The 25,558-nt window shown below is 39.9% G+C and overlaps 1 protein-coding gene across 3 annotated transcripts; it reads left to right on the top strand.

Annotated features, from left to right (window-relative positions):
* The first annotated feature begins 7,768 nt into the window (after positions 1 to 7,768).
* On the top strand, positions 7,769 to 24,625 carry bcl6 (BCL6, transcription repressor). 3 transcript variants are annotated; one of them, XM_012962645.3, is made up of 10 exons: positions 7,769 to 7,870; positions 16,482 to 16,520; positions 16,776 to 16,955; positions 17,644 to 17,865; positions 17,985 to 18,944; positions 19,458 to 19,633; positions 20,062 to 20,229; positions 21,170 to 21,300; positions 21,405 to 21,542; positions 22,226 to 24,625. In XM_012962645.3, exons 3-10 carry the CDS (start codon positions 16,789 to 16,791, stop codon positions 22,370 to 22,372), a joined length of 2,109 nt encoding a protein of 702 aa, XP_012818099.1. In that variant the 5' UTR covers positions 7,769 to 7,870; positions 16,482 to 16,520; positions 16,776 to 16,788; the 3' UTR covers positions 22,373 to 24,625.
* Positions 24,626 to 25,558: the final 933 nt, after the last annotated feature.

Genomic DNA, 25,558 nt, shown 5'->3' with positions numbered 1-25,558 from the left:
TATGCTAAAGTTGCCTTATATCATGCACACCATAAACTAATATACCCCTAGTTAAAATTTCAAGAATTTAAACCTACGGTCCATAACTGTTGCTGAATTTATTTTCCATCATTACAGCAGATATTGTCATTGTGATATCACTCATGTCAAAGGAAATAATGTATATCCATCAAAAAAGAACAAGTACAAGAACATAAGACAGGGCATACAAAACCTGGGTTCCACCTGTTATGGCTGACTCACAAAACCTTTCAGTCTCTGATCATCAGAGTTCTAGTTACAAAATCTGTCTTGTATTGTATGTAATAAGCATACTGAAATGTATAAAGACGTGTGAATAATTATTATGTTTACTTAAAAATGTAACTCTCAGGTTTTATAAGGGATAATGTAGTACATGATGAGTATGATGTACTAAAACGATTAGTACTGTATATACTTGAGTATAAGCCTCGTTTTTCAGCACCCAAAATGTGCTGAAAAAGTCCCCCTCGGCTTATACTCGAGTCTGGTGCCATAATGGCCCACTTTCTTTACCAGACAGCTTCTTTAATATAATTTTATTTTGTAAACCCCAAAAGTCTGCTTGCCCCTTTAGTTTGCTGTCCCACATTTATTTTTAATCTTTATGCCTGAACTGTCCCCTTCTCTCTATGCTCTAGCCACAGGCAGCCTTCTATAGACTCTGGCTGCAACTTTTTCACCTCCAGTTGCTTCATCTACTTTTCCCATTCTGCACTAGACATTGCACTTTATATTCTATATAAACTATATATAGTTTTAAAGGAGTTTAACTCTTTGTGTTTTAGCTTGGTTGCTGATTGAGCTAAGGGGGTAGTACTCTTAAGATATCATTGTTAATACCATATTGTTTTTGTTGACCCTCTTATCCACTTACAGAGATAGTTTACTGTTTTTCTTTGAAATATATATTTAAAAACATATACCCCACTGATGCCTCATTTAATGTAATTTTATTGGTATTTTGATTATTGAAATTTAGCAGTAGTTGCTGCATTTCCCACCCTAGGCTTATACTCGAGTCAATAAGTTTTTCCAGTTTTCTTAGGTAAAATTAGGTACCTCGGCTTATATTCGGACCGGCTTATACTCGAGTAGACCTTTATATGGTAACAGAACCTATATGACTTTCAGCATTTTTCTAATTCATGGGAGTGGGTACATGAGTAAGTCTTCAGTTACTGATTGAAACCTACTCCTTACAGATACAATCTCTAGTCCCTTGAACTCTTTGCTCCTAGAACCCAATGACCACAAGTACTGTTGTATGATAGTGGGTATAGCAGTAGGTATAGTATACTGCCATCAGTTGTAACTTCCTGTCTTTAATGGAGACTTCATTCGACTCCTCCAAGTGAAGTACATTCTCTACCTCACTCAATTCCCGACTGCCAAGTGATGCTCTGGGTGCAGTGATGTTACTGATTGAGCACACAATTGTCATGTGCGGCACAGATTGTACATTGCTTGGTAGGCAGCTGTGTGGCCCCGGGGTTGGGCGTGTTACAAGTGGTATTTAAGTGGCCCTGGGATATGATGCTAATCACAAGGGTGAGACAGATACTTAACCTTAATCCATGCTGGGTACTGGGTTAGTCATTAACCCATTAGAGGCATGCAGCATGCTGTAAATATTATAAATTGGTACTTCAAGGAGGTGCAAGAAAGGGCATCTTCACAGAGGCAAGAAACTCTCTTGCCTTTGACACATGTATCTATTTTTAAGGGACTAACTGTGTCATTGAGTGTATATTAAGCCAATATGGTGTCAAAAGAAAGCTGTGGCATAGTGTATATAGGGAATAAATTTCCCCTTGTAGCAAAATCTAAGGATAATTTAAGTCACTGAGGAGTTCCATTACCATACAAAGGCACAAGGTCAAATGTCAAGTGCTTTTATGCAGGTCACGGAAGTACAAGTTGATAATAAACAAAGCCATGTAAATTCTGCAATTATATCCTTATAAACAGAGCTTTGTGATGTGCTTAGTAATGTGATTTCTGTCACATGATGCACTAGACCTTGTTTATTATAGAAAATAATGTACTCACTGTTGTAAAATATAAGGATATAAGAAGTCACCTTGCAGATCCTTGACCTATATATTAATTTGCTATATAATTTACAGGATATGCATGGTTCTTGTGTATATATAGAAAAAGACCAGCAACACTGGGTTTTTCAGTGAAAAACCAAATGTGTATTCAGTAGAAACATACTTTTGTGGACATTTGTGGGGCTATATATATATATATATATATATATATATATATATATATATATAGTCAAACTTGTACTAAGACATCGAGCAACCACAGACATGGTTGTTGTAGTCCAATAACATCTGGGAAGTACGTTGCATCAGAAATAATAAAGCCGGTTGCCTATTTTGCCCTAGGCCTTGCCATCATTAACTAGAGCCCTGCATTTGTCTCCAAATTATAGACAACCTATATAGTAACTGTTTTTGTTTCTTGAATCTCATTTACCTGCTAAGATCAGTTTATGATATTTTAGTTTGTGCCAATGTTTTTCTAAGGGCTTTATAAAGAACCTTTGTAATTAAGACTGGCACACCTTGTACTAAACCTTGTGCAGGTATATATGCATGAAACTAGGAATACTTGTCAGACCAGATTAATAATGGGTATTTTGATTTTGTATTTATTAAGTAAGGCATAAATGTTACATGGCTGTACCAACGCTTTAAAACTTAAAAACAATTGTACGGTAATCAGATTTTTAGTTTGACTAACTAATGTTCCCCCTTCCCCCATGGATTCCCAAACACCGGCCTTCCGAGCTTTTTCTCATACAGCCCTTTTACATAACACCAGCATAGAGCATTTTTACGAGCCAGCAAAGTAAAATGCCAGATAGTTGGCAAATCTAATACTACCCTTTTATTCAAAATATATATTTATAGAAAAATGGCAGCGATTTACCATAAAAATGGTAAAAATGACCATTATGGTACAAATGTAAATTTCTATCCAAAATAATATTTTGAATAGAAATCCCTTCCCACGTGGATTCCCAAACACTGGCCTTCCTAGCTTTTTCTCATAAAGCCCTTTTTAATAAAACTGGCATAAAGCATTTTTACCAGCCAGCAAAGTAAGATACCAGACAGTTGGCAAATCTAATACCACCCTTTTATTTAATTAATATATATATATATATATATATATATATATATATATATATGGCAGAGATTTACCATAGAAATTTACCATAACCATTATGGTAAAAATATACATTTCTATTCAAAATAATATTTTGAATAGTAACATAGTATGTTAAAAAAAAAGTAAAATAAAAACATTTATGAAATGTACAACTCTGAAAAAAAAAAAAATGGATTATATCCTGTACTGTTTGAATATTGTACTTGTTGGTGGTTAATGTGTTTTCCTGCATGAAACCAGTGTGGATTGATTTAAAAGAATTTGAGTATATTTATACCTGCTGTCCGTTCCCACTAGATTGGAAGTTCTTGCGAAAATGTTTCTCTTAGAATATGTATGTTCACCCCCAAAGTGCTTTTACCCCCACCCACTCAAAATGTGTACAGGGCTATGAAAAAGGCTTTCCGGGTATAAACACATGGTAATTTTAATGTGCTATTTGATGCGGGTCACAAGAATTTGCTTTATATTTTTAAATCAGATTAAATGTTCTGTTGACTTAAGAGCCATGCCTCCCTTGTTGGTGATAAAAAAGCAGATCATATATTTCTATATACATACATACTTACATATATATATATACCGGTATGTATAAAATGCATGCAGACAAATCTATCCTTTTTTACAGTGCCAACAAAATAACACAGGCATATAAGGAAAGTGACAGACAGTGTGATTAGAGTTAAGAAAAAAAAATAGGAAGTACTAGGCACATGGCAAAAGTCATATAGTGTATGTGACGTCATGCAAAGTATACAATACTTTAGAGATATACCATGAACTTGCTAGTAAACCTGATGCACATCACAGCAGTTCCTGGAAGTTAAAAGGGAAAGCTAAATATAGCTTACCTGCTAATAAGGAACAAAACTGAAGTATTATATATATTTAGAGGTATCTATTAGTAAAAGAGTTTTTTTTTTTTATTATTAAAGGAGAAGCTGCACAGAAATATTTTTTAAACTTATTGTTACTTGCATGAAGCTCACGTAATGCACAGTACTGGCAAAAAATATACGCACATACATATATATTTTTAGACATTTTATATATATATATATATATATATATATATATATATAGATAGATATACACAAACACATAGAACACACCTACACAAATATATTTGTACAAAGTGGTTTGTGTCAAACAAAGGAAAATTTGGCAAATGAATGAAATTATAAGCCTTAATTATTTTGAAGAAACCATTAATGCTTCCGCCGTGATCCTTCAATATCAGGCATATTTGCATAAGTGTCTGTGGTAGAGAATGTTTGTACTTTCTATATAGGTAATAGGAACAGACTTTCACTGACATGTTTCCTTAACTTGTCAGGCTTTGCCTTTTCATTCTTGGAGTGGTGAGGACCTGTTTGCCTGACCTTCTAAGTGATGCTTGATAAATACAGGGACACAGTCCCAATTTGTTAGCACAGTATATGCAGCTAGATATACAGACTTTGCACTTTGTATGACAAGTTAAAAATTGACTTGGCCTTGTGCAGTGGTGTTGGTGTTATTGATTAACCAGGTACAATACCTGAATGGCACATTTCTTAATGTAGTGGATAAAAACAGGGAACACAGGGCCTGTTACATCTCTGGGCACAACCTGTCTTGCTTCAAACTCAAGGGACTGCTCATGTGGCTGGAATGTAAGGCAAGAGGCGGCAGCAAGCGGGTTACAAACAAAACAGGCAACAGTTGATCCCAAATGGAAAATTACCAGTGCACCGGTCTCATTTCCTTCCTATAAGAAGGATCGAAACCTGCTTAGATTTTTTTCAAATACACAAAGGCATTTAAAAATGCCAGGACGTTTGGTGGCATTATTTAAATGCTTAGGTAGGACGGTGGGGGAATCCGATCTTTCTAACCCAAGAGCTTATATATATATACACACACACATATATATATATATATGTCTTCCAGAGGGCCAGTGTCATTTAAAGGTCAATCTTTTTTATTCAAGCATATGCAATCATGAATAAACATCAATGATCTGAGAGAAGTCAGTGCACAATTATGTCACAGCACATAAGTATTTTCTTACTTGCATCTCAGAAAACACTAACCCTGCACACAGAGAATAAAAGGCTGTATAGGGTTAATGGGACTTGTGCACGATGGAAAGAAAACCCAAATCGCGCAGGATGCCCAGACACTCACAAGATACCAGAGCGACTTCTTGTGCTTCCCTTGTGCTCTGAAAATCAGTTTGTACCATAACTGCAAGGGCAAATTAAACCACAAATCGCTTGTATATCAACAAAGCTCATTTTGGCTTTTTTTTTCTTTAAATCAGTAGAGGAAGTTTCAGTAAACAGGGGCCTGGTCAGAATATCTGCATGTGCACAAGTCTGGCAAATAAACACAGAATCACCTAGGAAGAATTGTAACACTGGATCTGTTGTATTTATTTTAGGCATTCATTTGCAATTAAAATCACATTTTTACAGCAAAGTCTATGGTGTCTGTAGCTACCCATCTGGGTCTGACTGTTATACACACAAGACTCAACATGCAGGTTATTAATATAGAGCCAGGTCAATCCTTATCAGAGGGGATGCAGATATATATAATTAGATGGACTCACCGCTGTCCATCCTTCCCTAATAATTTAGCTTTACTGTAACAGCCATATCATTTTCTTATTCCTGTTAATCTTTAGAAAATAATTGTTTTTGGTATGAAGTCCCAGAGAGCACTATAGGTAACATGCTGTCATAACATGAGTTATGACAGCTAAAGTCATGTTTTTATGATGATGAATCTCTTACTGGAACAGGAATATGTGATAACCCTGAAGCTGTCTGTCTGGGACACAGAAGGGTTAAAGTTACTCTACAGTGTATGCCATGCTGAAGTATCCAATCATAGATATGATTTCAGTTTACCACAGAGTGCATGTCTACAACTGAATAGGTAGGAAAAAAGAAAAAACAAAAAGGCCTGGTAGAAGCCCCATACTACTGCATAAAATAAAGTGCTCCCACCTGTGGGAAACATTCATATCTTGCACTAAAGCACTTTTGCAATTGTGTAAGCGAACCCTGCCAGGGCACAGACTGGGTTAATAAGCACCATCTCTCTGATTAATTCTGCCATGTTATAGACAGACTGCAACATAAAACCGTGGCCAATCTGATTACTTGGGATATAATCCAGTTTCCGGCTTCTGATGTGAGAGTTATGCTGCTTATTCCAACTTTTCCCTCTGTCACTGCAGCGTGTTTTTCCTTTGACACCCTTAGTGCCAAGGAGAGGGCGCCGAGATTAAAAAAAAAAGGGGGGTTAAGAATGTGGTAGCTGCAGAGAAGTGCCCAAATGTCACTAAGCATTCATTTAATGCAAGTTTTGGGCTATTTCCTGAAGACAAGCAAGCCCCACCCCTGCAGCTAAACAGGGACCTTAAATAGATACATTTTGGTTTTAGACTTTCATTTCTGTGTACGTGGTTATTTGCCTAATACAAATCCTCTATTCCTGGCTTTAATAAACATCAGAATTCAGCAAAATACACCCGCACTTCTGTTACATATTCTGCACATCTGTAATTCACACACAACAAGTATTCCAGACCAGCACTCCCCTTCGACCCCCCAAGAATCGCTATAAACTACAACTCCCAGAATCCACTTACAGGCCAAAAAGTGTTGCAGGATGGAGGAAGCTGTTCAGCGCTTACTAGAAGACACAGGCTAATACCCCTGGTCATGTGACATATGTCATGCTAAACTGCTAATTAAAAAGAAATATGTATGATACCTATATTATAAATCATCGCATACCATACCACTTTGAGTCCATGAGGGAAACAGAAAGTCCATTGAGAGAGTTCTTTAATGTAGATTATTTCCCAGTAAGAAAAAAAATCTGAGCAGCTGCTGGAAGGGAAAAAATAGCAATATATATGTATTTATGGGAAAAAGAAAAAAGTGTTGCAGGCAGGCAGGTAGAATAGGTGACATCCAGGCGAAGCGAATCCAGACGCACATCTCCCAGGCACAATTGTAAGCCGATCAGTGGGGTAGTGTGAGATCCCCGCCACCCTGTGAGAAACCCCGAGAATACCTGGCGCTGCCACCCATAGAAAGCTGTGGAGCTGAAGCATATTTTGGGAATAAAAAGCATAAAGCCTTTAATGAGTGTGGATAGTGCAGTGTCCCCTGTGTGCTGGGTGCAGAAAGTGGATTATGTGCTTCACACAGTACAGAGCAGGATCCGGACCCCTCTCTTATGTCACAGAATAGCAAATTAGTTCTCAGAATTTCTGGGTTGGCCTTCCAACTTGAAAGCCTACGTCACTGCCCAAGAGTAACACGTGATGCACCGAGACGGGCGATACCAACTTCAACAGGGGGTTCAGGAATTCCAAAACGCTCCCCGACTCCCCGAGTTCCTTAATAAAAGTGTACATTTGTAAAATCCTATTTTTCCGATGTGAAACCGTGTTTGGATGGCGGCTACGTACTCTGGGAAGTGTAGTACGAGCCAAGGGAAAGTGAAAGGGGCCGGCTGCGTGACACTCAAGCCTCCCCTGCCTGCATAAAATGGGAAGATCAGAAGCTCAAATTCCGAGAATTGAGCCCTGTTGATTCTTAGAACTGGGGGTTCTTAGAAGTGGTGATGCAAGGATTTTCTAGGAAAGCCCTACCAGGTGATTCGTTTTTCTCTTTAATTCTTTTTTTTTATTACTTGCCAGTTGCGCACAGTGCGAGTTCTCAGGCTCTTCTCTCTCCCTCATTTTGCTTTTTAATTCTAATTTCTGATTTATTTGCCACTTCTCGGCTTTAGTCTAAGCAGCACATGATCATGTTGTACTGGATATTATTCATAGGGAGAGTGGCATTCACCATTCCGCCCATGGTTGCACGGCTAGGGGAGCGGGCAGTGACATTTGCCTTCCCCGGGCTGTGTCAGGCTGGAGCTCTCACTGTCATTTTGTGACATGGATTCGTTTTGTGGGAGCTGTTGCCTTCTGTCAGATGGATTTTGTAGAGAATGCGAGTGTGTGTGAGTGCGGGGAATGTTTTTGTGCGAGTGTGAGGGGGAGAGGATGCCCGGGCTGCTGTGCGCACACTGCCTGTATCCGTAACGTGGGCTCTCTCGCCATGAGCTGGAAGGGAGCTGGGTGCCTGTGCCAGTGTGTGTGTATGGCACTTCTCGCTGTGCCAGTGTGTGTGTATGGCACTTCTCGCTGTGCCAGTGTGTGTGTGTATGGCACTTCTCGCTGTGCCAGTGTGTGTGTGTATGGCACTTCTCGCTGTGCCAGTCTTGTGTGTATGGCACTTCTCACTGTGCCAGTGTGTGTATGGCACTTCTCACTGTGCCAGTGTGTGTATGGCACTTCTCGCTGTGCCAGTGTGTGTGTGTATGGCACTTCTCGCTGTGCCAGTGTGTGTGCCAGTGTGTGTGTGTATGGCACTTCTCGCTGTGCCAGTGTGTGTGTGTATGGCACTTCTCGCTGTGCCAGTGTGTGTGCCAGTGTGTGTGTGTATGGCACTTCTCGCTGTGCCAGTGTGTGTGTATGGCACTTCTCGCTGTGCCAGTGTGTGTGTATGGCACTTCTCGCTGTGCCAGTGTGTGTGCCAGTGTGTGTGTGTATGGCACTTCTCGCTGTGCCAGTGTGTGTGCCAGTGTGTGTGTGTATGGCACTTCTCGCTGTGCCAGTGTGTGTGTATGGCACTTCTCGCTGTGCCAGTGTGTGTGTATGGCACTTCTCGCTGTGCCAGTGTGTGTGTATGGCACTTCTCGCTGTGCCAGTGTGTGTGTAGGAATGCCCGGGGCTGTTCCCTGGCAGTGCCAGTGTGTGACAGTGCAGACAGGGGCAGCGCGGTGCGGGGCTCAGTGTGTGTTGCACCTGCCTTTCCCTGTGGCACCGAGACATGCCCGGGCTGGCACTTCGGGGGGCACTGCCTTACCCACCAATCAGAGCTCTATCTGCTCACTCTGCCGCGTCCTCTGCACTTGTTATGACTGGGATAAAATACCGGGGGGTGTAGGATTTCGCTCTCCTTTATTATTTCTATTTATATCCATGTTTATCCATATTACTGTTGATGATTATTCATGTTTTCGTTATTTTGGCATTTATTGACAATATTATGTTTAGGATCTATTAGTCGGGTAAGGGGCGCAGGGTAACTCCGGTACTCCGAGTGGTCCCTGGGGGTCGGGGATGAAATGTGTTATTTTGCACCTAGTTATACATACCTCGGGTATGTCCGGCATTATGCGGCCTTTTTGCTGTTGTGGAACTGCAACTTCCAGAATCGCACCATCAAGCCTGATGCTGGGAGTTGTACATCAACAACAGCTGCATAGTCGCATCGTGTTGGACATGCCTTAGTTTCCCCCCTAGGCTCCCTGCAATGCTCAGGGGTCCCCTTGGTCTTACGTCTGGGCCTGATCTAGGTTACCCTGTACGTTACAGACAGTAGCAGTTGATGTATATGCCATGAGGAGTCGGTGTTGCGACCATGAGTTTATTATGGGATGTGTATGAGTGCAGAAGGGGAATGGGTGCTGGGAATGGGTGCTGGGAATGGGTGCTGGGAATGGGTGCTGCTGCTATCAGGTGCGCTTGTGGCTCCATCTCCCGGATCGCTGGCTGCTGCTCAGAAACTCCGCGGATCAAAGCGATTTCCATTGGGTCCTGATCTGCGCAGCCCCTTTGTGTCCCGGGTGCGGTGGGGGTGACGCTGGGTGCCTTCTAGTGCAGAAATTGCGTATAAAAGGTTGGGTGAGTGGCTGGCACCCAGATGCTACATGTGCCCAGTGCCCACGCAATGAGTGCGATGTTCAGGAAAGGGCACAGCAGCCCCTGGGAGAGCGGCTTCTCCTGTTTGCTCAGTGTTTACTATGAGGGAACTTGGCACAGGCTGAGAGTCTAGTAAATCAGCATCCCAAAGTGAAGTGGAGTTGGCCGTGGGCCACACGCTATTCCTGGAGCTATCAGAAAACAGAGCTTCCCAGCAGGCTGAGGGTCTCTCTGTAGGTGGGGTCTGACCTAAATTCCTAAATGAACATCCTTTTAGGGCAGGGACGACTGCCCCAAAGCCCTCCAGCTGCAGATGAACTGCAAATGCCATTTAGCTGCAGGTTGGAAATTACATTTAGGGGCAAGATAAAAATAACATAAGTTTATGAGGATTCATTCCTTTGTTAATTTTTTTTGAGTTGCTTACAACTTGCCAGAATCCTTCTCTCAAAAACCAGGCATGTTGCTATTGGTAACCCAAAGTGGTCCATACCTTCTCACTTATTGCCTTTGGTGTGTAGTGGAGTATGGACTTGTCCCTATACCCCCCCCCATTTGTGTTTTCTTTGTATGGTTATGTGTTCTGCTTTGTCTTTGGACAGTTGGCTGGGTTCTGGTGTATAAAGGAGCGCAAAAGTAGCAATCAATATGCCAGCCGTGAAGCCCAGTCTTGTTACTGCCAGTTTAGCCCATAGCATTAAAAGCACTGATACAAGTGCTGCTGATTAAAGATGATTGTTAAAATGCTGGATGCTAAAGAAGCAATGGGTCCCTATAGGGGGCTTTTCAGTTTTATTATCTTGGGGCTGTGAGCTGCTCAGAACATGAGTTAGCTTGCAGATGTTTGATATTCATGCTTGTGTGAGATTCCAGCCCATCAGTGGAATATTGTCCAATACTGTGGTAAATAACATCTGAAGTGTTTCTGTAGTGTCTGATGCTGCGCTGACCCCCACAGGAAAGGACTGGGATGACAGCTTGTAATAAATCCCCAGCGATTTGGAATTTCTAAATTTAGAGATACAGCAGTTGTTTTGCTCTTTTAATCTTTGTGGCTTTTGTAATTTCCCCCAACAACTTAATTCTCCACACACACAGACTCTCTGACTAAATGAACTGTCCCTTTGCAATGGCATGTGTTAATGGTGAGAAAACCTTAGCCTTTTCCCCTTTGGCTGAGCTAGACCTAAGTAAAGGTGCTGTGTGCTGGCTTCTAGATAGCAAGATTGCTCTCATCCTGTCCTCCTGTTTCATGCATGTGGCAACAACACATACCAGATGTGTCCCTTTGCATTTATCAGTGGCACTCTGTAGGTTAATCTGCCTAGTGGAAGTGTCTTCCTGAAGGGCTGAAATTGATGGAAATGTGCTTTGTTTTTCAACTTCTATGCTGAAATTTTTTCTGTCAGGAGGGGCTCAGATGTGTGCTTAGAAAGTGACAGTAATGTGTTGACAAATCTGTAAACAAAGTTCCCCCCAACTGTGGCCCTGCCTGGGGGGGGGGGGATTAATTAGCAAGATAAAATTTTTTACATAATACTCTAATTAAAAACAAATGTTTGGCGTTGGCACCTAAGCAATGTGCAGTAGCTGGCACTGGGTCTTTTTATCAATAGTAACAGGGTGCTTTCTGTGCCGCGGAACAGCTTAAGGACACACTGCATGTTTAGGAGGAAGAGGATACCTGGCATTTAGTGAAAGCCATGGTAAATACTCCTCATATAAGCATGACTTTGTGTACAAAAAGGCATTTCACTGAACATAGTTTGCCTGCAGATTGGGTGGCACAAGCCGCACACCCAAAAAATATAGATTTCATGTCCTGTAATAGAAACATCCTCCATTACTGTGTTCTGGTGTCATCATTGGGGAACAGGAATGTAGCTGGCACAGATATACGTGGTATTGCTTTGCTTGTTATATAAAGGAGGTGTCTGACTTCGCTGCCACTAAGTAATGCATTCCAAGGTTTTCCCTGCCAGCATTAGAAGCTTTAAACTTGCACACTGTTATTTCATGACCAACATCTCGGAGCCAGGAGAAGTTGGTGGGAAAAAAATCACATGTTGTCAGGATTCAAAACTCATAAAATATTATTTTTCCCTTCTTAAACGAGAAACTGCAAAACATTAGAACAACTGTGCCTGTTTATCCAAAACAACTATTTTTGCCCAAAGTTTTTTCTCAGCCAGCTAAAAGACCTTTATATATATCTACTGCCATCCAGTGGCCAAACTGATAACTGCAATGTACAAAAGCCACTGAAGTTTAAGTCACTGCAAAAGAATGCACATAAACTTTAAGGAAGAATGTCTGCCTAAACATGATCGCTGTGACAGTTTAAAAATAGCTGTTGTCCTGCCTTGTTAGCCTTTCTTTAACTCGAGTGTGTAGAGCCATATATAGCTAGATATAACCATATCTTACTGAAAGTATCATTAAGCCTGTGTATTTCTCAATCTAACTGGAAACAGGCAACCAGGAAGGCTGTAAGGTTGGCCACCACCGAATAAAAGGATTATAGTAGCCCTGTGCACTGGAGGGATTGCTATACAAATGGCACTTTAATGAACCGTTGCCTTTGATCTCAGACTCGGCTCATATGGTATTAGTTTTCTACTGCAAAGACATTTCCTTACCTTACAGTAAATTATTCTTTGCACATATTTATAAAGCACCAGCATATTCCAGAATGCTGTGCAATAGAATTTTCATCTAGGGCAACTGTTGATTATATTTTGTAGTGCAGGGGAAGGAGAACATAATTACTGTAAAAACCAATACAGTTTTCCATTTCTTGGATATGTACTTTGCCAACCTCTTATCAGCTTGCTGCATATTGTTTAGGAAATATTTTTTGCATCTAATTAATTCACTTAATGTTTCATATTCCACCCCTCTGCACTTCAGGATTCAAGCTTTTGTATGCATTGCTGCAGTTTGGCAAAGATAATCATCTTGCCTCCAGTGTATAAAGGCTGATGAAAAGCCCTTTAAGAAGGTCCTGTCTGTGTTTTGGTGTTAATGTTTTGGCTTTCCTAAAATAAAGCCAATCCAAACCATACAAATTTGTAGGATCACCTGGTGACCACCAGGATGGGCTGCATTGCATATACTGGAACTTCTAATATCTTATGAGTTCTGTTTTAAGAAAACACATACTTTTCTGAATATTTTGCTCTTTATTTGCTAGAAAATATGTAGACAGAGCCATATTCTATTAATTCATTATTAAGAAGTGACTTGGTGTTTAAGTTGCTGAGTTGTGGACAGTCTGCCAAGCTGCTCTGCAAATACCTTATGGCCTTAATCTAAAGCTATCAATTCGTGTGAAAAACGATGGTCCTTCTAGAAAAACATATAGAAGGACTGCATGGATTGCATTAAGTTAAAAGGCTATCAGTTTATAAAAACTACAACCCAGCAAACTTTTATCTCTTGGAATTGCCCAGATTTTTCAGCTAATCTACAACCATTACCTTAGTCGAAATATCTGTGAGGCATCAAGTCAGGTAACAAGCTCTGTGTGTTAGGGACCTAATGTATTTATACAGCTCTGTGTACTTAGTAGCAATATATAAACGTAATAAAATATTTCATCAGCCTGCATTAGCTGGTTGGAATGTTCTCCATTTCTGTTTGTGCTATGCTTCCTCTGTGAGTATAAGTGAATAGTTCCTGGGATACCTGATTATAATGTGCCAGGCAGAGTGTCTTGGCATTAGCACGGCCTCCCTGAATCTATTATTTACCTAGCGGTGGCTACTTAGTGGTATAATTATCCCTTTCAGGCCATCCTTGCAAAATGTTACAATGTCCTGGCTAGAAGCTGGATTCCTTCTCTGATACTGTTACAAGGTGTTGGTTAAATAAAGAATGAGTAACATTGCAGGGCCATCTCACTGAAAAGTCACAAGTCCCAGGAGGGCTGAGTGCTTAAATAATTTAGATCAGTGTGGTTGAACTTAATTCTCAGCTTAAAATCGAAACTGGAGACTTAAAACAAGCTTTGCTCTTTTCCTTTGCCCAAAGAGTGCCAAGCAGAGTATAGTCTGACAGATGCCATGAGCCAAGCACGTAGTAGCACTGTTGTATCAGTATCCCCTAGCCCCCAGGAATCCAATAGCTTTTCTACATAACTTTCTTTTCATGCACATGCAATTGCAACTAACTCTCAAATTCTCATAACAAAACTCACACATTTTTCTTATTCTTGCATATTGACTTGACACTTCCCACTCAAAGCAGAGCCAAAAGCCTTTCCTGCTCGGTCACAGATAGGGCTGTATGTTGATGAGACATATACACCAGCTACATTTTACAGGGTTTTGGATTTTAAATGTGATACATAAACAGTGGTTTTTCCTTTTTTCTCCCCCCCCCCCCTTTTTTTTCATTACAATTAAGATGGCACACAGATAAAACGTTATCTCCTAGCAGCCCACTGTATTGGCTTACTTATGGAAAAAGCTGCTTTTTTCACTAGGTGCAAATGGCCCATGATACACATTTGCCATATTTACCAACGTCAGAGCGTATTTAATAAAATATGCCAGTCATTATGCAGCTATTTTACTGTCATTATGCAGCTGTTGTACTGTTTTAGTGCCACCTAGTGGCTAATTTGTAAAAGTGACTATGCAAACCAAGTGTATCATAGCTGCGCATATTCTTTGTAAATGTTGTACCTTGCACCTAGCTCAGCACTATGCTCTAGCTTTCATTTCTCTTTTGTGCAACAAAATCATTTGCCACCTAGGTTCCCACTGACTTAACAAAGGGGACTTTTCAGTTACACCAGGGGACTTTCAGGGTGGGGTGAATAGATTAAATAACAGGTAAATTATGGACACTAACTTGCAAAGTAATAGTTACTAAAAGTAACTGAGGTAGCATAGTTAGGGTATTTAATTAATTAAGTTATAAAATTTGCCCATCCAATGCAAGGAAACCTTATCTAAGTTGTAGTTTGGTACTTTCCAATATAAATTTGATTGTGTGCACAAGCAGCACTTGTAACGTGTGTAAAGTAACAGAACTATCCAGTGAAACAGAGGGCTCTTGCCTTTGGGGATCTAAAGAGATACAAGGCTGTTTGATGCAGCCCTCTATCCTAAACTGGCCTTCTAGGAATGTTAAAATTGCTGGAGGTTATTGGGTGAAATATTCCCAGAATGAGTCAAATATTTTCCAGGACAGAGTTGCTGCAATATTCGCCTCCCCTTCCATTTGTGGAAGTTTTTTTGTGTGTGTGTGTGTGTAGCAGACAGCTTATGGGGACAGGTGATATGTAATCTAAACACAGGGCAGGGAATGCACAAAAGTGAACTGTCTGCCAGCGGAGCAGAGACAACAGAGCATCCTATGGAGAAGGTGTTGTGCTTTCTGCTGCATGCAGGCAAGTCGTCCCAATTAACTGTTACACAGTACAGTAATACAGGGGTAATGGTCAGGTAGAGAGAGAGTCCTGAGACATGGGGAGGAATTATAGGTGTCTGTACATTATGGATACACTTAGCTGAATAGCTTCTATAGCAGCAGAAAAAAAAACTACAGTTCTTGTGTGTTTTTTTTTTTTTGTTTTTTTTTCTTGCTTTGGTTTTGGGTTTTGTCTAATTTTTACCTTCCTTCAGTTCTTGAGGTTCTAGACAGGAATACACACCTGCACTGCATCAGTAACCTGTGGTCCTCTGGAAGCAGTTAAACTACAGCTTCCAGCACTCCTCAGCATCTTTGTCTGTGGATCAGTGTGTGAGCTGTAGTTTAGTGCAGGCTGCCAGAAATACTGTGTCAAACAGACTTGGACTTGCTTTTGGTGGGAATTCTGGGTTTCATTTGAACACTTTCTGTAGAATATGGTAGGGATTCAGGAATTATTTTGATATAATGTTTAATTGGCACAATGCCACTAACTTTAGTATGTAGTGCCTCTGTGTTATGGAATTATTATATTTATGTCATCAGCAAGAAACATTACTGTGCACCATAGCTAGAGTGTGGAGTGAGTGTCCATGTACTGGGAAAGCTATGACAAAACCATAGAATAGCAAAAGTGAATAAAAACTTGAGTAACTGAGTAACCATATGTATCTATGGCATGCTGTGCTACAGATATCTCATTCCCAAAAAGGTGTTGTGTAAGTGCTTTTTATGGCATAGTCTTATCAGCCAGTAATGTCAAGTTTGCTGCCCTCCACTTGTTGCAATCTGCAACTCCCAGCATTCTCAGCCAGCCAACATTATTATGGGAGCCAAAAGCTGATGCGGAACAGCTTTAAGACTGAAAGTTTGGTACCTCTGCACTGCAGAATTATCCTTTGCCCCGGGCTTTCCTACATTAAACCTAAAGACTCAGGAAATTGTGCATAGATAGCATAAACCACATCTTTAACAAACAGTGACAAGATTTCCAAACTCTGAAACAAACTGCATTATGTCAAAGGTGTTACTGAACTGACTGACTTGCAGAACATTCCACTTACTGTTGTCGTCTTGTTTTTTCTTTCAGCTATCAAACAGGGATTTGGATTGTGAACTGAGATTCCAGGTTAGTATTTATCTGTTATTCTTGTGCAGCCTTATGAGATTTTAATCTATTGATAGTCAATGTGTGGCAGAGGTGCAGCACTTTACATTGAAGATCAGTGTGTTACACACCTGCAAACTGTAGACTTCCATACCCTATAGATGCACTGCTGCATATTTACAAATTGCAAAAAATGGAAGTTAGAACTTTCATATTAACACATATTTATAAAGCACCAGCATAATCTGAATCATTCTTATGATTTCCTTTCTGTAGAAACCAGGGCACTATGGCATCTCAAACTCTAACTGACCGCTGCATCCAGTTCACTCGACATGCAAACGATGTTCTCCTGAACCTCAATCGCCTTCGAAGCAGGGATATTCTGACTGATGTTATCATTGTTGTAGAGGGAGAGCATTTTCGGGCTCACAAAACGGTCCTCATGGCCTGCAGGTAATTTGCTTTAGCATCAGGGTTTAATGACCAACTGCAGTCCTGGTTGCCTTTATTAAAGTTCTTATTTAAAGAATTAATTTTTTTTCCCTATGTATCTGGAAGTATTTGCAGTATTGGACTGCTTTAGACCTTCAAATGTGTTAAAGGACCACTGTACTTTATTTTTTTTTATTTCATTGTATTTTATAATGGATATACAAAAAGCTGAATGGATCCTTGTTTGGCTTTCCTGGCCTCTATGAAACTGTTACAGAAGATTGTACCTTTATTATATAAACCCAAATGTCTTTGTAAAGCTGTTACAGAACATACATGGCAGAACCATAAGTATCTGCTTTCATAGCCATCCCATAGTGTTAAAGTCCCCTTAAAAGGCATATCCTAAAATCCAAAGGGTGTATCTCAGTCTGCCAGAAGAGGCCACTGTAATAGTGGCAGCACGAAAAATCTAATGGTGTGTTCATGTAATAAACAGAAAAATACCATAAAGCTGGTACAGGTATTTCTCTGTACTTAACACAATGCAGAAAGAAAAAATGGGGTGGATATTGGTAATTTAAATATAAATAATAGCTAAGAAATGGATGGTATGCCAGCAGTATAAACTTTACATTAGTATTTTTGTATTCTGTAACTATTTTTTCTGAGTTATGTGGACTGACTTCCTGATCTTTCCCTTCTGTAGCGGCCTGTTTTACGCGATCTTCACTGACCAGATGAAGTGTAATTCGAACATTATTAATCTGAACACAGACGTCAGTGCCGAGGGCTTCAGAGTTCTTCTTGATTTCATGTATACATCTCGACTTAATTTGAGGGACAGCAGCATTATGGCCGTTATGAGCACTGCGCTGTACCTGCAGATGGAGCATGTTGTGGACACCTGCCAGAGGTTTCTCAAATCGAGGTGATTTATACTTCTTCTTTTCTGGGGATTGTCTATTCTTGTATGCCAGTTAAAAGTCTTATTATTGCTGTTGAACATATTGCAATAAATTGATTTTATTTAACCTGGTGTATTTACAGTGAGGATATTGTTGCCATGAAGCCACCAAGAGACGAATTTTTACCTGGAAGAGCAATGTTACCGCCAGATGTTATGGCCTACAGAAATTGTGAGATGTCTGAAAATACCATACCTTTTCGCAGTGGAACCATGTGTGATGGAAGGTCCTACCTTTCCAGCCTTTACAGTAGTTCTACATCCTCGTATCCCCTTTATGGCCATATGCCTGTTCCTGGGTTCCTGTTTCCAGAGGATGAGGTTAAAGATATGCAGATGTCAGAGATGCAGAAAGCAAGCAGAAATCAAAAGGAGAGTGTGTTACCTGGGGAAAACTCAAGGACTTTGCTAGGAGATTACAGAAAAGTCATGTCGGACATGTCTTTTAACATGTGTCACAGCAACAATTATTCCCAAAAGGATGTTGCAATGGAAGAGCCCAGAAGTGAAGCACACTACAATATGGTGATAGGCTCAAGGTCTGCTGGTCCCTCATTCCGAAGTAGCCCTTTTTTTACATGTGAGAAAACGACTAAAGAAGAGGAGAGAACATCCTCAGAGGATGAAATAAGCCAGCACTTTAAACCAACCAACTCTCCTGCCAATCGAAAGGGTCTTGTAAGTCCACAGAGCCCACAGAAATCAGACTGCCAACCCAACTCTCCTACAGAGTCCAGCAGCAGTAAAAATGCTAGAATATCCCAAGGATCAAGTTCTCCTGTGTCTAAGAACTCTACAGACCCAAAAGCCTGTAACTGGAAAAAGTACATGATGCTTAGTTCCCTAAAGCAGAGGGATAAAGAGAGTTGCACCAAGCAGAGTGAGATTGATAATCTGTCTCCAAATTCTTATACTTCTTTATCTTCATACCAACATCCAGTGAAGTCAGAAAATGCGGATGATCAGGCCTCCCCTAAGATAAATGGAAGCACAGAAGATCCATTGATACCCCAAGCTAGCAAACTGAACAACCTTGTCAACAGGTAGCTGAGCATGACATTTTATCTAGTGGCAAAATGTTATCAACTAGATGTTTTATACATGTAGATTTGTAAAAATATTACATCTTTTCTGGATGAATGTTATTATATGTGCCAGCCACCCACCACATTTTCTCAGTATTTGACAGTTATTAGCAGGTGGCAGATGTTATATATTTCTACATGGGAAAGGTCGGATTAGCAGAAGCTCCTAATGTGAGGGTACTTACATCAGGACTTTACACCCCTCATGTAAAGTACACCCTCTGTGCCAGCCACCAGCTATGTGTGAATAAGGAGCAACTCAAAAAACTCTAATGGTGCACATAATAATTCTCGGCTAGTAGAGCCCTAAAACTGCTTTTGTAATTCAAATGTAAGAATACAGTTATCTGTTGCACATCTTGATTGTGTTGATAATTGGTGACATCTTATTAGCAATGCACTGGTTAGACTTAATGGAAGGGCCATTTTATGTTTAAACCTTGCTAATATATTGCTTTATGTCATTTCTAGGTCTCTGGAAGGATCACCACAAAGCAGTGAGGGACATTCGCCTCTCTATGTTCATGCATCCAAGTTCAATTTGTTTTCTTCACAATCCCCTCCTGAACTGTGCCCTCACACCCCTGGCTCCAACTTTGGAGAAGAAATTACTGAGACACAGTCAGAATATTCAGACTCTAGCTGCGGTAAGTTGTGTGTGTTAAGTAAATTTAGATGTATTTGGTTAAATAAAATAAAAACTTAACAGTGCCAGACAGAATTAACATAGCTGGTTAAAGTCTACATCTACCCAGTAAGCACAGCTGGGCAAATAACAAAACATAGATAGTGGACTAGTATCACTACTATTAATAAAAAAAGGCACTCATTCTGCTCCATTACACACACACACTGAGCATATTGCTTAGCAAGCGTAGCCAGACTCTTACACCTCTTACAAGTAAACCAAAATACTATGGAAATGAATACGTTTTCTTATACTACACAAGTGTTCAAATGATTTATTAGCCCCAGTCTAGGCTGTAATGTATGTGAACCCATAGAACCTAGAGAACCCAGAACAATTTCAGGTTAATTTGCATTTGGTCTGAATATCTGCCACTTCTCTCCACAGAAAATGGTACTTTCTTTTGTAATGAATGTGACTCTCGCTTTTCTGAGGAGGGTTCCCTAAAGAGACACATGCTGCAAGTGCACAGTGACAAGCCGTATAAGTGTGACCGCTGTCAGGCCTCCTTCCGATACAAGGGGAACCTTGCCAGCCATAAAACTGTTCACACCGGTAGGTGCCAGATTTATTAGGTCTCCAGTTATCCTGATCTGATCACTTTCTATTGACTTAATAATTATTATTAAAGGACATGTTAACCCCAAAAATATATATTTTTTTGCCTAATAAAACATTATAAGCAACTTTGCAATATACATGTATTACAAATTTGTAATAGTTTTGAAGTCATTTGTATATACAGTTGCTATTAAAAGCAGTGTCTGCCAGTCCTTTTGTATTCTCTGCCCTGGTGGCTCTGACTTTTGAAACAATGTAACAAACCAGCAGACTGACAGACCTGTCTTGCCAGTCTCGGCTTTTGCAGCGTGATTTAAAGAAATTATAACCAGGAGTTAAGCACATGCTGCTTTTCATAGAAATTACATTTGCAATAACTTTTAAAACCCCTTTTTTTAAATAAATTCCCTTTGAAAAGTTGCTTAGAATTAAGTTTTCTTTTATTAGGAAATCCCTTTTTTTAAGGTGCCTTATAATATATTATTTTTTCCCACTTTTTTAGTAGTTGCTGTCCTTATGCCTAGGGCAGACTATTTGACAACTCCCATGTTCTAGCCAGGACCCACATGAGAAACTCTGCCTATGGCAGACACAGGCAGTGACAGACATCAGCAATCAGAGAGGCTAACTTTGGCATTTCAGACTAATGTCCTTCTGCCACTGCTTTTGTTTACAATAGGGATGACATTTTTCCATGCTTTGCTAAGCATTGGCTTACAGTGTAAGGCTTTGACTATCTCAGCTTTTCAAAAGAATTTTCAGAGGCTGTACATTTCTGTACCATCTGCTTGATCAGTGGAGTGCTAAGCTTAAAAGCGTGTTCAGAGAAATTGCAAACCAGCATGTCAAAGTTGTTAACATGGGCATTTTACTCTATCTTGTTTTGTTTGCAATATTTTAATATGTGCTTTTATATTTTGTCCTTCTAAAACAGGAGAAAAACCATACCGCTGCAGTATCTGTGGGGCCCAGTTCAACCGACCTGCAAACCTGAAAACTCATACACGGATACATTCTGGGGAAAAGCCGTACAAATGCGAGACCTGCGGGGCAAGGTTTGTGCAGGTCTGTATCTGTGGCACCTGACTGGTATTGGTCCTACTGATTGTATCTATAAAGGAAGCAAAGGATTTAGGTGATTCTTCTATAACTGTATAATTTTATTACAGGTTGCACATCTCCGTGCTCACGTTCTCATTCACACAGGAGAGAAACCATACCCATGTGAGATATGCGGCACACGATTCCGCCACTTGCAAACATTAAAGAGTCACCTTCGGATCCACACTGGAGAGAAACCATACCATGTAAGTCAACTATGAACTCAACTCCTATTTTTTTTTTTTTTTTTTTCATGTCTTGCCATTCCTTGGATCAGTAGATACTTAAAACGGTATGGCAGTACACACTTGGGGTCATTTTACTTTATTCCCAGCAGGGGTTTAAGAGTGTGCCCCTTATTTGTTATCCTCAAATTGCTTTAAAGTAGAAATTACCTTGACTCTAGGATGACTAGAAAAATACATGTAAATGGTAAAGTTGCTTAAAAAGACATTTGCTGTGGCATGGTGTGGGCCCCTTTATTTATGACCAGCTTATATTTTTTGTGGGTCTCATTGGTTCAGGGTTGCTGGCTGACTCTAAGCAATAGCTGATAGGGAAGAGTTGAATGGAGTTGTAGTTGGGCATTTTCTCTGAGATAGAAAACAATAGTGGACAGGTAATTCTTATTCTGCTTATGGAAAGGTTTCTAAATTGAATGAGTTCAACCTTCAGATTTTAAAAAGCCCATTTAGAAAACAAGAGGCTCTAATTGTTATTGATTTGCCGGTGCATTTCCTGGAAGACTGTATTCATACCGGTCGATTCCCACTGTTCTTGGATGTTCAGATGGATTTATTCAACGGCAAATAAATAAAATAACATAAAATAATGAGTGTACTCAATATATTTTTGGAGGATTCCTGACCTCTACCATTTCTTCCACCAGTGTGAGAAATGCAACCTTCATTTTCGACACAAGAGCCAGCTGCGACTTCACTTGCGTCAGAAACACGGCGCTATCACCAACACAAAAGTCCAGTATCGTGTGTCGTCATCATCCGACTTACCTTCTGACAACCCGAAATCTTGTTGAGTTCTCACATCCCTCCAATCAATCGTGGAGTGCCTCTATTTTGATCTTTGTGCAGATGGGTTCAAATGAAACGGGTTTAACTATTTTATTATTTTTGTCCTGGTCATGTGAAATGTGCGCTCTTCAATGTAAATACATCAATATAAATATATATATATATATTTTTTAATCTGTGTGGTGAAGTGACCATACACCATTCATTTGTTTCCACATTATCTGTCTCACTTAGACAAAGAATCAGTGGTAATGAACAGGGTGGACTTTAATGGAAGCCAGCAATGTATTGGCACTCCAAGGCAGGGTGGGAAAGAGCATTCAATATAGCAACCGCATTGTTAGTAAAACAGTATATTTATCTATATAAATCATCTGACAGTTACTCTGAAGGCAGTTGTAATTAACCCTTGTTGCTTTACGGTATAACTGAAATTGCTCAGACTGACATTTTTGCCAAGATACCCTGCAGAGTGCAGCTTTATGCTTAAACTTGAACTGAATTGCTTTATTTGTGGTAGATGACTGTGCTACTTTTGAGTGGCTTTATTGGCTGCTTAACTCTCATTACGAGGGACTGGTGTAATGAAATCAACTATCATTTGGTACTAAGTGAAAAAGCAAACAACAATAAAAAAAAGCCAAATACTACTGGGAGACTACAGCATTTCTAGGATTGGTCTTCAGCAGGGGTCCCTATGACCAGAATTACTTGACCCCCCCCCACTTAATAATTGTTGGTATCTGAGAGACCCAGGAAAACAAGCACTTAGATTGACTCTTGTGGTAGTTCAGAGTAAACTCTAATGCTCACAGGGTTAAATAACCTTTCATATTGGTATCTGGGAAAGCTTGCAGACATTTTAGGTTGTCCTTTTCGGAGGGTAAGCTTATTCCACTGCTGATACAGCTGTTGGTAATATGAAAGGAACCTCTAGATTTAGCACCTTTTTATATTTACACAAGCACTAAATTTTACTGAGAAGCGCAGCCAGGGATACAGTTTGTGTATACAGGGAGAGTCTGACGCTAGCTAGGTTGTATGCAAGTCTCAATGCACTTTCAAAATAAAATGAAAAAAGACTCTTTATTACCAGGTGCTAGATATATCGTGTACTTTGGGGCAAGGGTGCTGAGAGATTATATTCATATTTTGTATCTACTTCAGTCTAGTTTTGGCCTAAGAATGGTTTCAAGACTCTCTGGCTGTTAACAAACATTAACTATACTGCACATGCCCTGCCTTAGCTCCTGTGTGTAGGTAAGCAATAAGGAACTCTGGGGTCCCCTGGTCAGTGGTAGCTTTGTGATTTAGATCCTACTGACCTGGCTCCAGCTGTGACTTATGGTCGTGGCTGCGAATGAATACCAGCACTATCAGGCACCTAAAAATCAATATTTTTCTAGTCGCTGGCTTTTCTGCATCCCCTAAGAAATAGAGTATTTAATTTTTATGGTATATATGATATGCACTCATTTTAAGGTAAACAGAACAAAGAATTACTTATGTATGCTTTTTAAGAGAGAGGGCTTTAACTTTTGTTATAGTTTTAACCAAAGGAAAAGGAATATATGGCAGAGTTGTAAATATCTATATAAATAGAGAAATATATATGACGATTAAAAAAAACAAAAAATGGAAAAAAGCTATAAAATCTGACATACAGCAAACGTTTAGATTGTATCTGCGGGCAGAAACCAATCTGAGATTTGTTTTATTGTGATAGAGCACTTACGAGATATTTTAAAGTATTGCGCCAGTGTACGTGAAAAGATATTTTGTCCGAACGCAACAGTCTATTTGTATGGTTTTTTTTTTTTTTGTTTGTTTTTTTCTTTCTTGGAAGTGAAGGTTTACAGAATGTTTAAAACTCAGACACCCTGTCGAAGGAACGTGTGATTTGTGTTTAAACTGTACGTTTGTAAATATGTATATTTCTGTCTTTGGTGCCTTTTAACCTGACCGGTGCCAGGGGGGTAAACAACATGGTAAGGTTGGCAGTCCCACTGGTAACAAAGTGGTTAATGAATGTGTGACCCTAGCTTCTTTCTAAAGGTACAGCCTAAAGCTAGTCACTAATCTTTGGGAAGGTCATTCACCCCCCCCCCCCCCCATTCTGTATGTACATGATGCTTTGTCCTGCTTGTGTTAATAATAAACTGCCGGGAGACAGGGTTTGGGCTGTTTCTAAAAACTGCATTATTGCAATGTAAACTATAGCTGTAAAAGTAGCAAAATAAAACTCTTAACAGCAACAACACTGATGTCTGACTTTTTTTTTTGTACTTATTGCCTGTGAAGCAGCTACAATTATTACGTCGGCAAAGGCCAGGTACAGATACAAACGATAATAAGGCCTGTAAGGAGGAAGCAGAATATGTGAAATTGAAGAAAAGTAGAAATTGACTTCATAGCCTGACCATATTAGGAAAGTGTTCTAAATCTGTACATTTTAAATTCCAAGCAGACATATGACCTTTCCATATTTATTCTCCTCTACATTATATCTTTTTTTTTTTTTTTTTCTGTTTGGCTTTTATCATCCTGTGTATAAATAAGGGTTCCTGTGAGGATCTTCTGCACATGATAAACAAGTTCAGGGTGCAGCTGTGCAGATTTGCAACAGACTGAGATCAATGTGCGTTTAGTTTAAACAAAAATGGAGAAGGTTTTGACTCTTGGCCAAGTGAGATAAAGTCCAGAGATTGTCCTCATTTGGCACAGGAAGATAGCATGGGAATAATGCTTATATGGAGATTTCAATGGCTAGGGAAGCAGCCTGCTGTGCTGCAAAGCTTACAGTCTAACCTTGATTCTAAAAGGGATCATTCAGTCCTTGATGATATTCCATTAACCATTTATGCTAAATTGGAAAGACCCGGTGCTTTGTAGCATACCAGAATGTCAACCCTTACTGTGCCAAGATATAAGGGAGCCCCATCATACCTAATCAGGCTTTACGTTGCTGGCTGGATTTGGACCTTAAAAGTGATGTTCATTTTAATCTGCTGGCATAATGCAGACAGTGATTTTACAACATTATACAATACGTCTATTTTTTAAATATTTGGTTCTGTTGCTTCCAGTTTAAAATTGTTAGTAGGTTGGTAAGATATGCATGTTTGATTCAGGTTTTCCACCTCCAACAGACCCGGACTAGTAATCTTGTGTAGTCTAACAAATGCCAAAGG

Source organism: Xenopus tropicalis, chromosome 5 (assembly GCF_000004195.4).
Source record: "Xenopus tropicalis strain Nigerian chromosome 5, UCB_Xtro_10.0, whole genome shotgun sequence".
Classification (NCBI taxonomy): domain Eukaryota; kingdom Metazoa; phylum Chordata; class Amphibia; order Anura; family Pipidae; genus Xenopus; species Xenopus tropicalis.
Note: the sequence above shows the minus strand (reverse complement) of the source record. Positions and strands in the feature narration are given on the sequence as shown.

Coding starts and splice junctions, on each gene's coding strand:
- bcl6 (XM_012962645.3), top strand. CDS start 16,789: ATGGCATCTCAAACTCTAACTGACCGCTGCATCCAGTTCACTCGACAT. Junction 16,956..17,643: donor ACGGTCCTCATGGCCTGCAG/GTAATTTGCTTT, acceptor TCCCTTCTGTAG/CGGCCTGTTTTACGCGATCT. Junction 19,634..20,061: donor ATATTCAGACTCTAGCTGCG/GTAAGTTGTGTG, acceptor TTCTCTCCACAG/AAAATGGTACTTTCTTTTGT.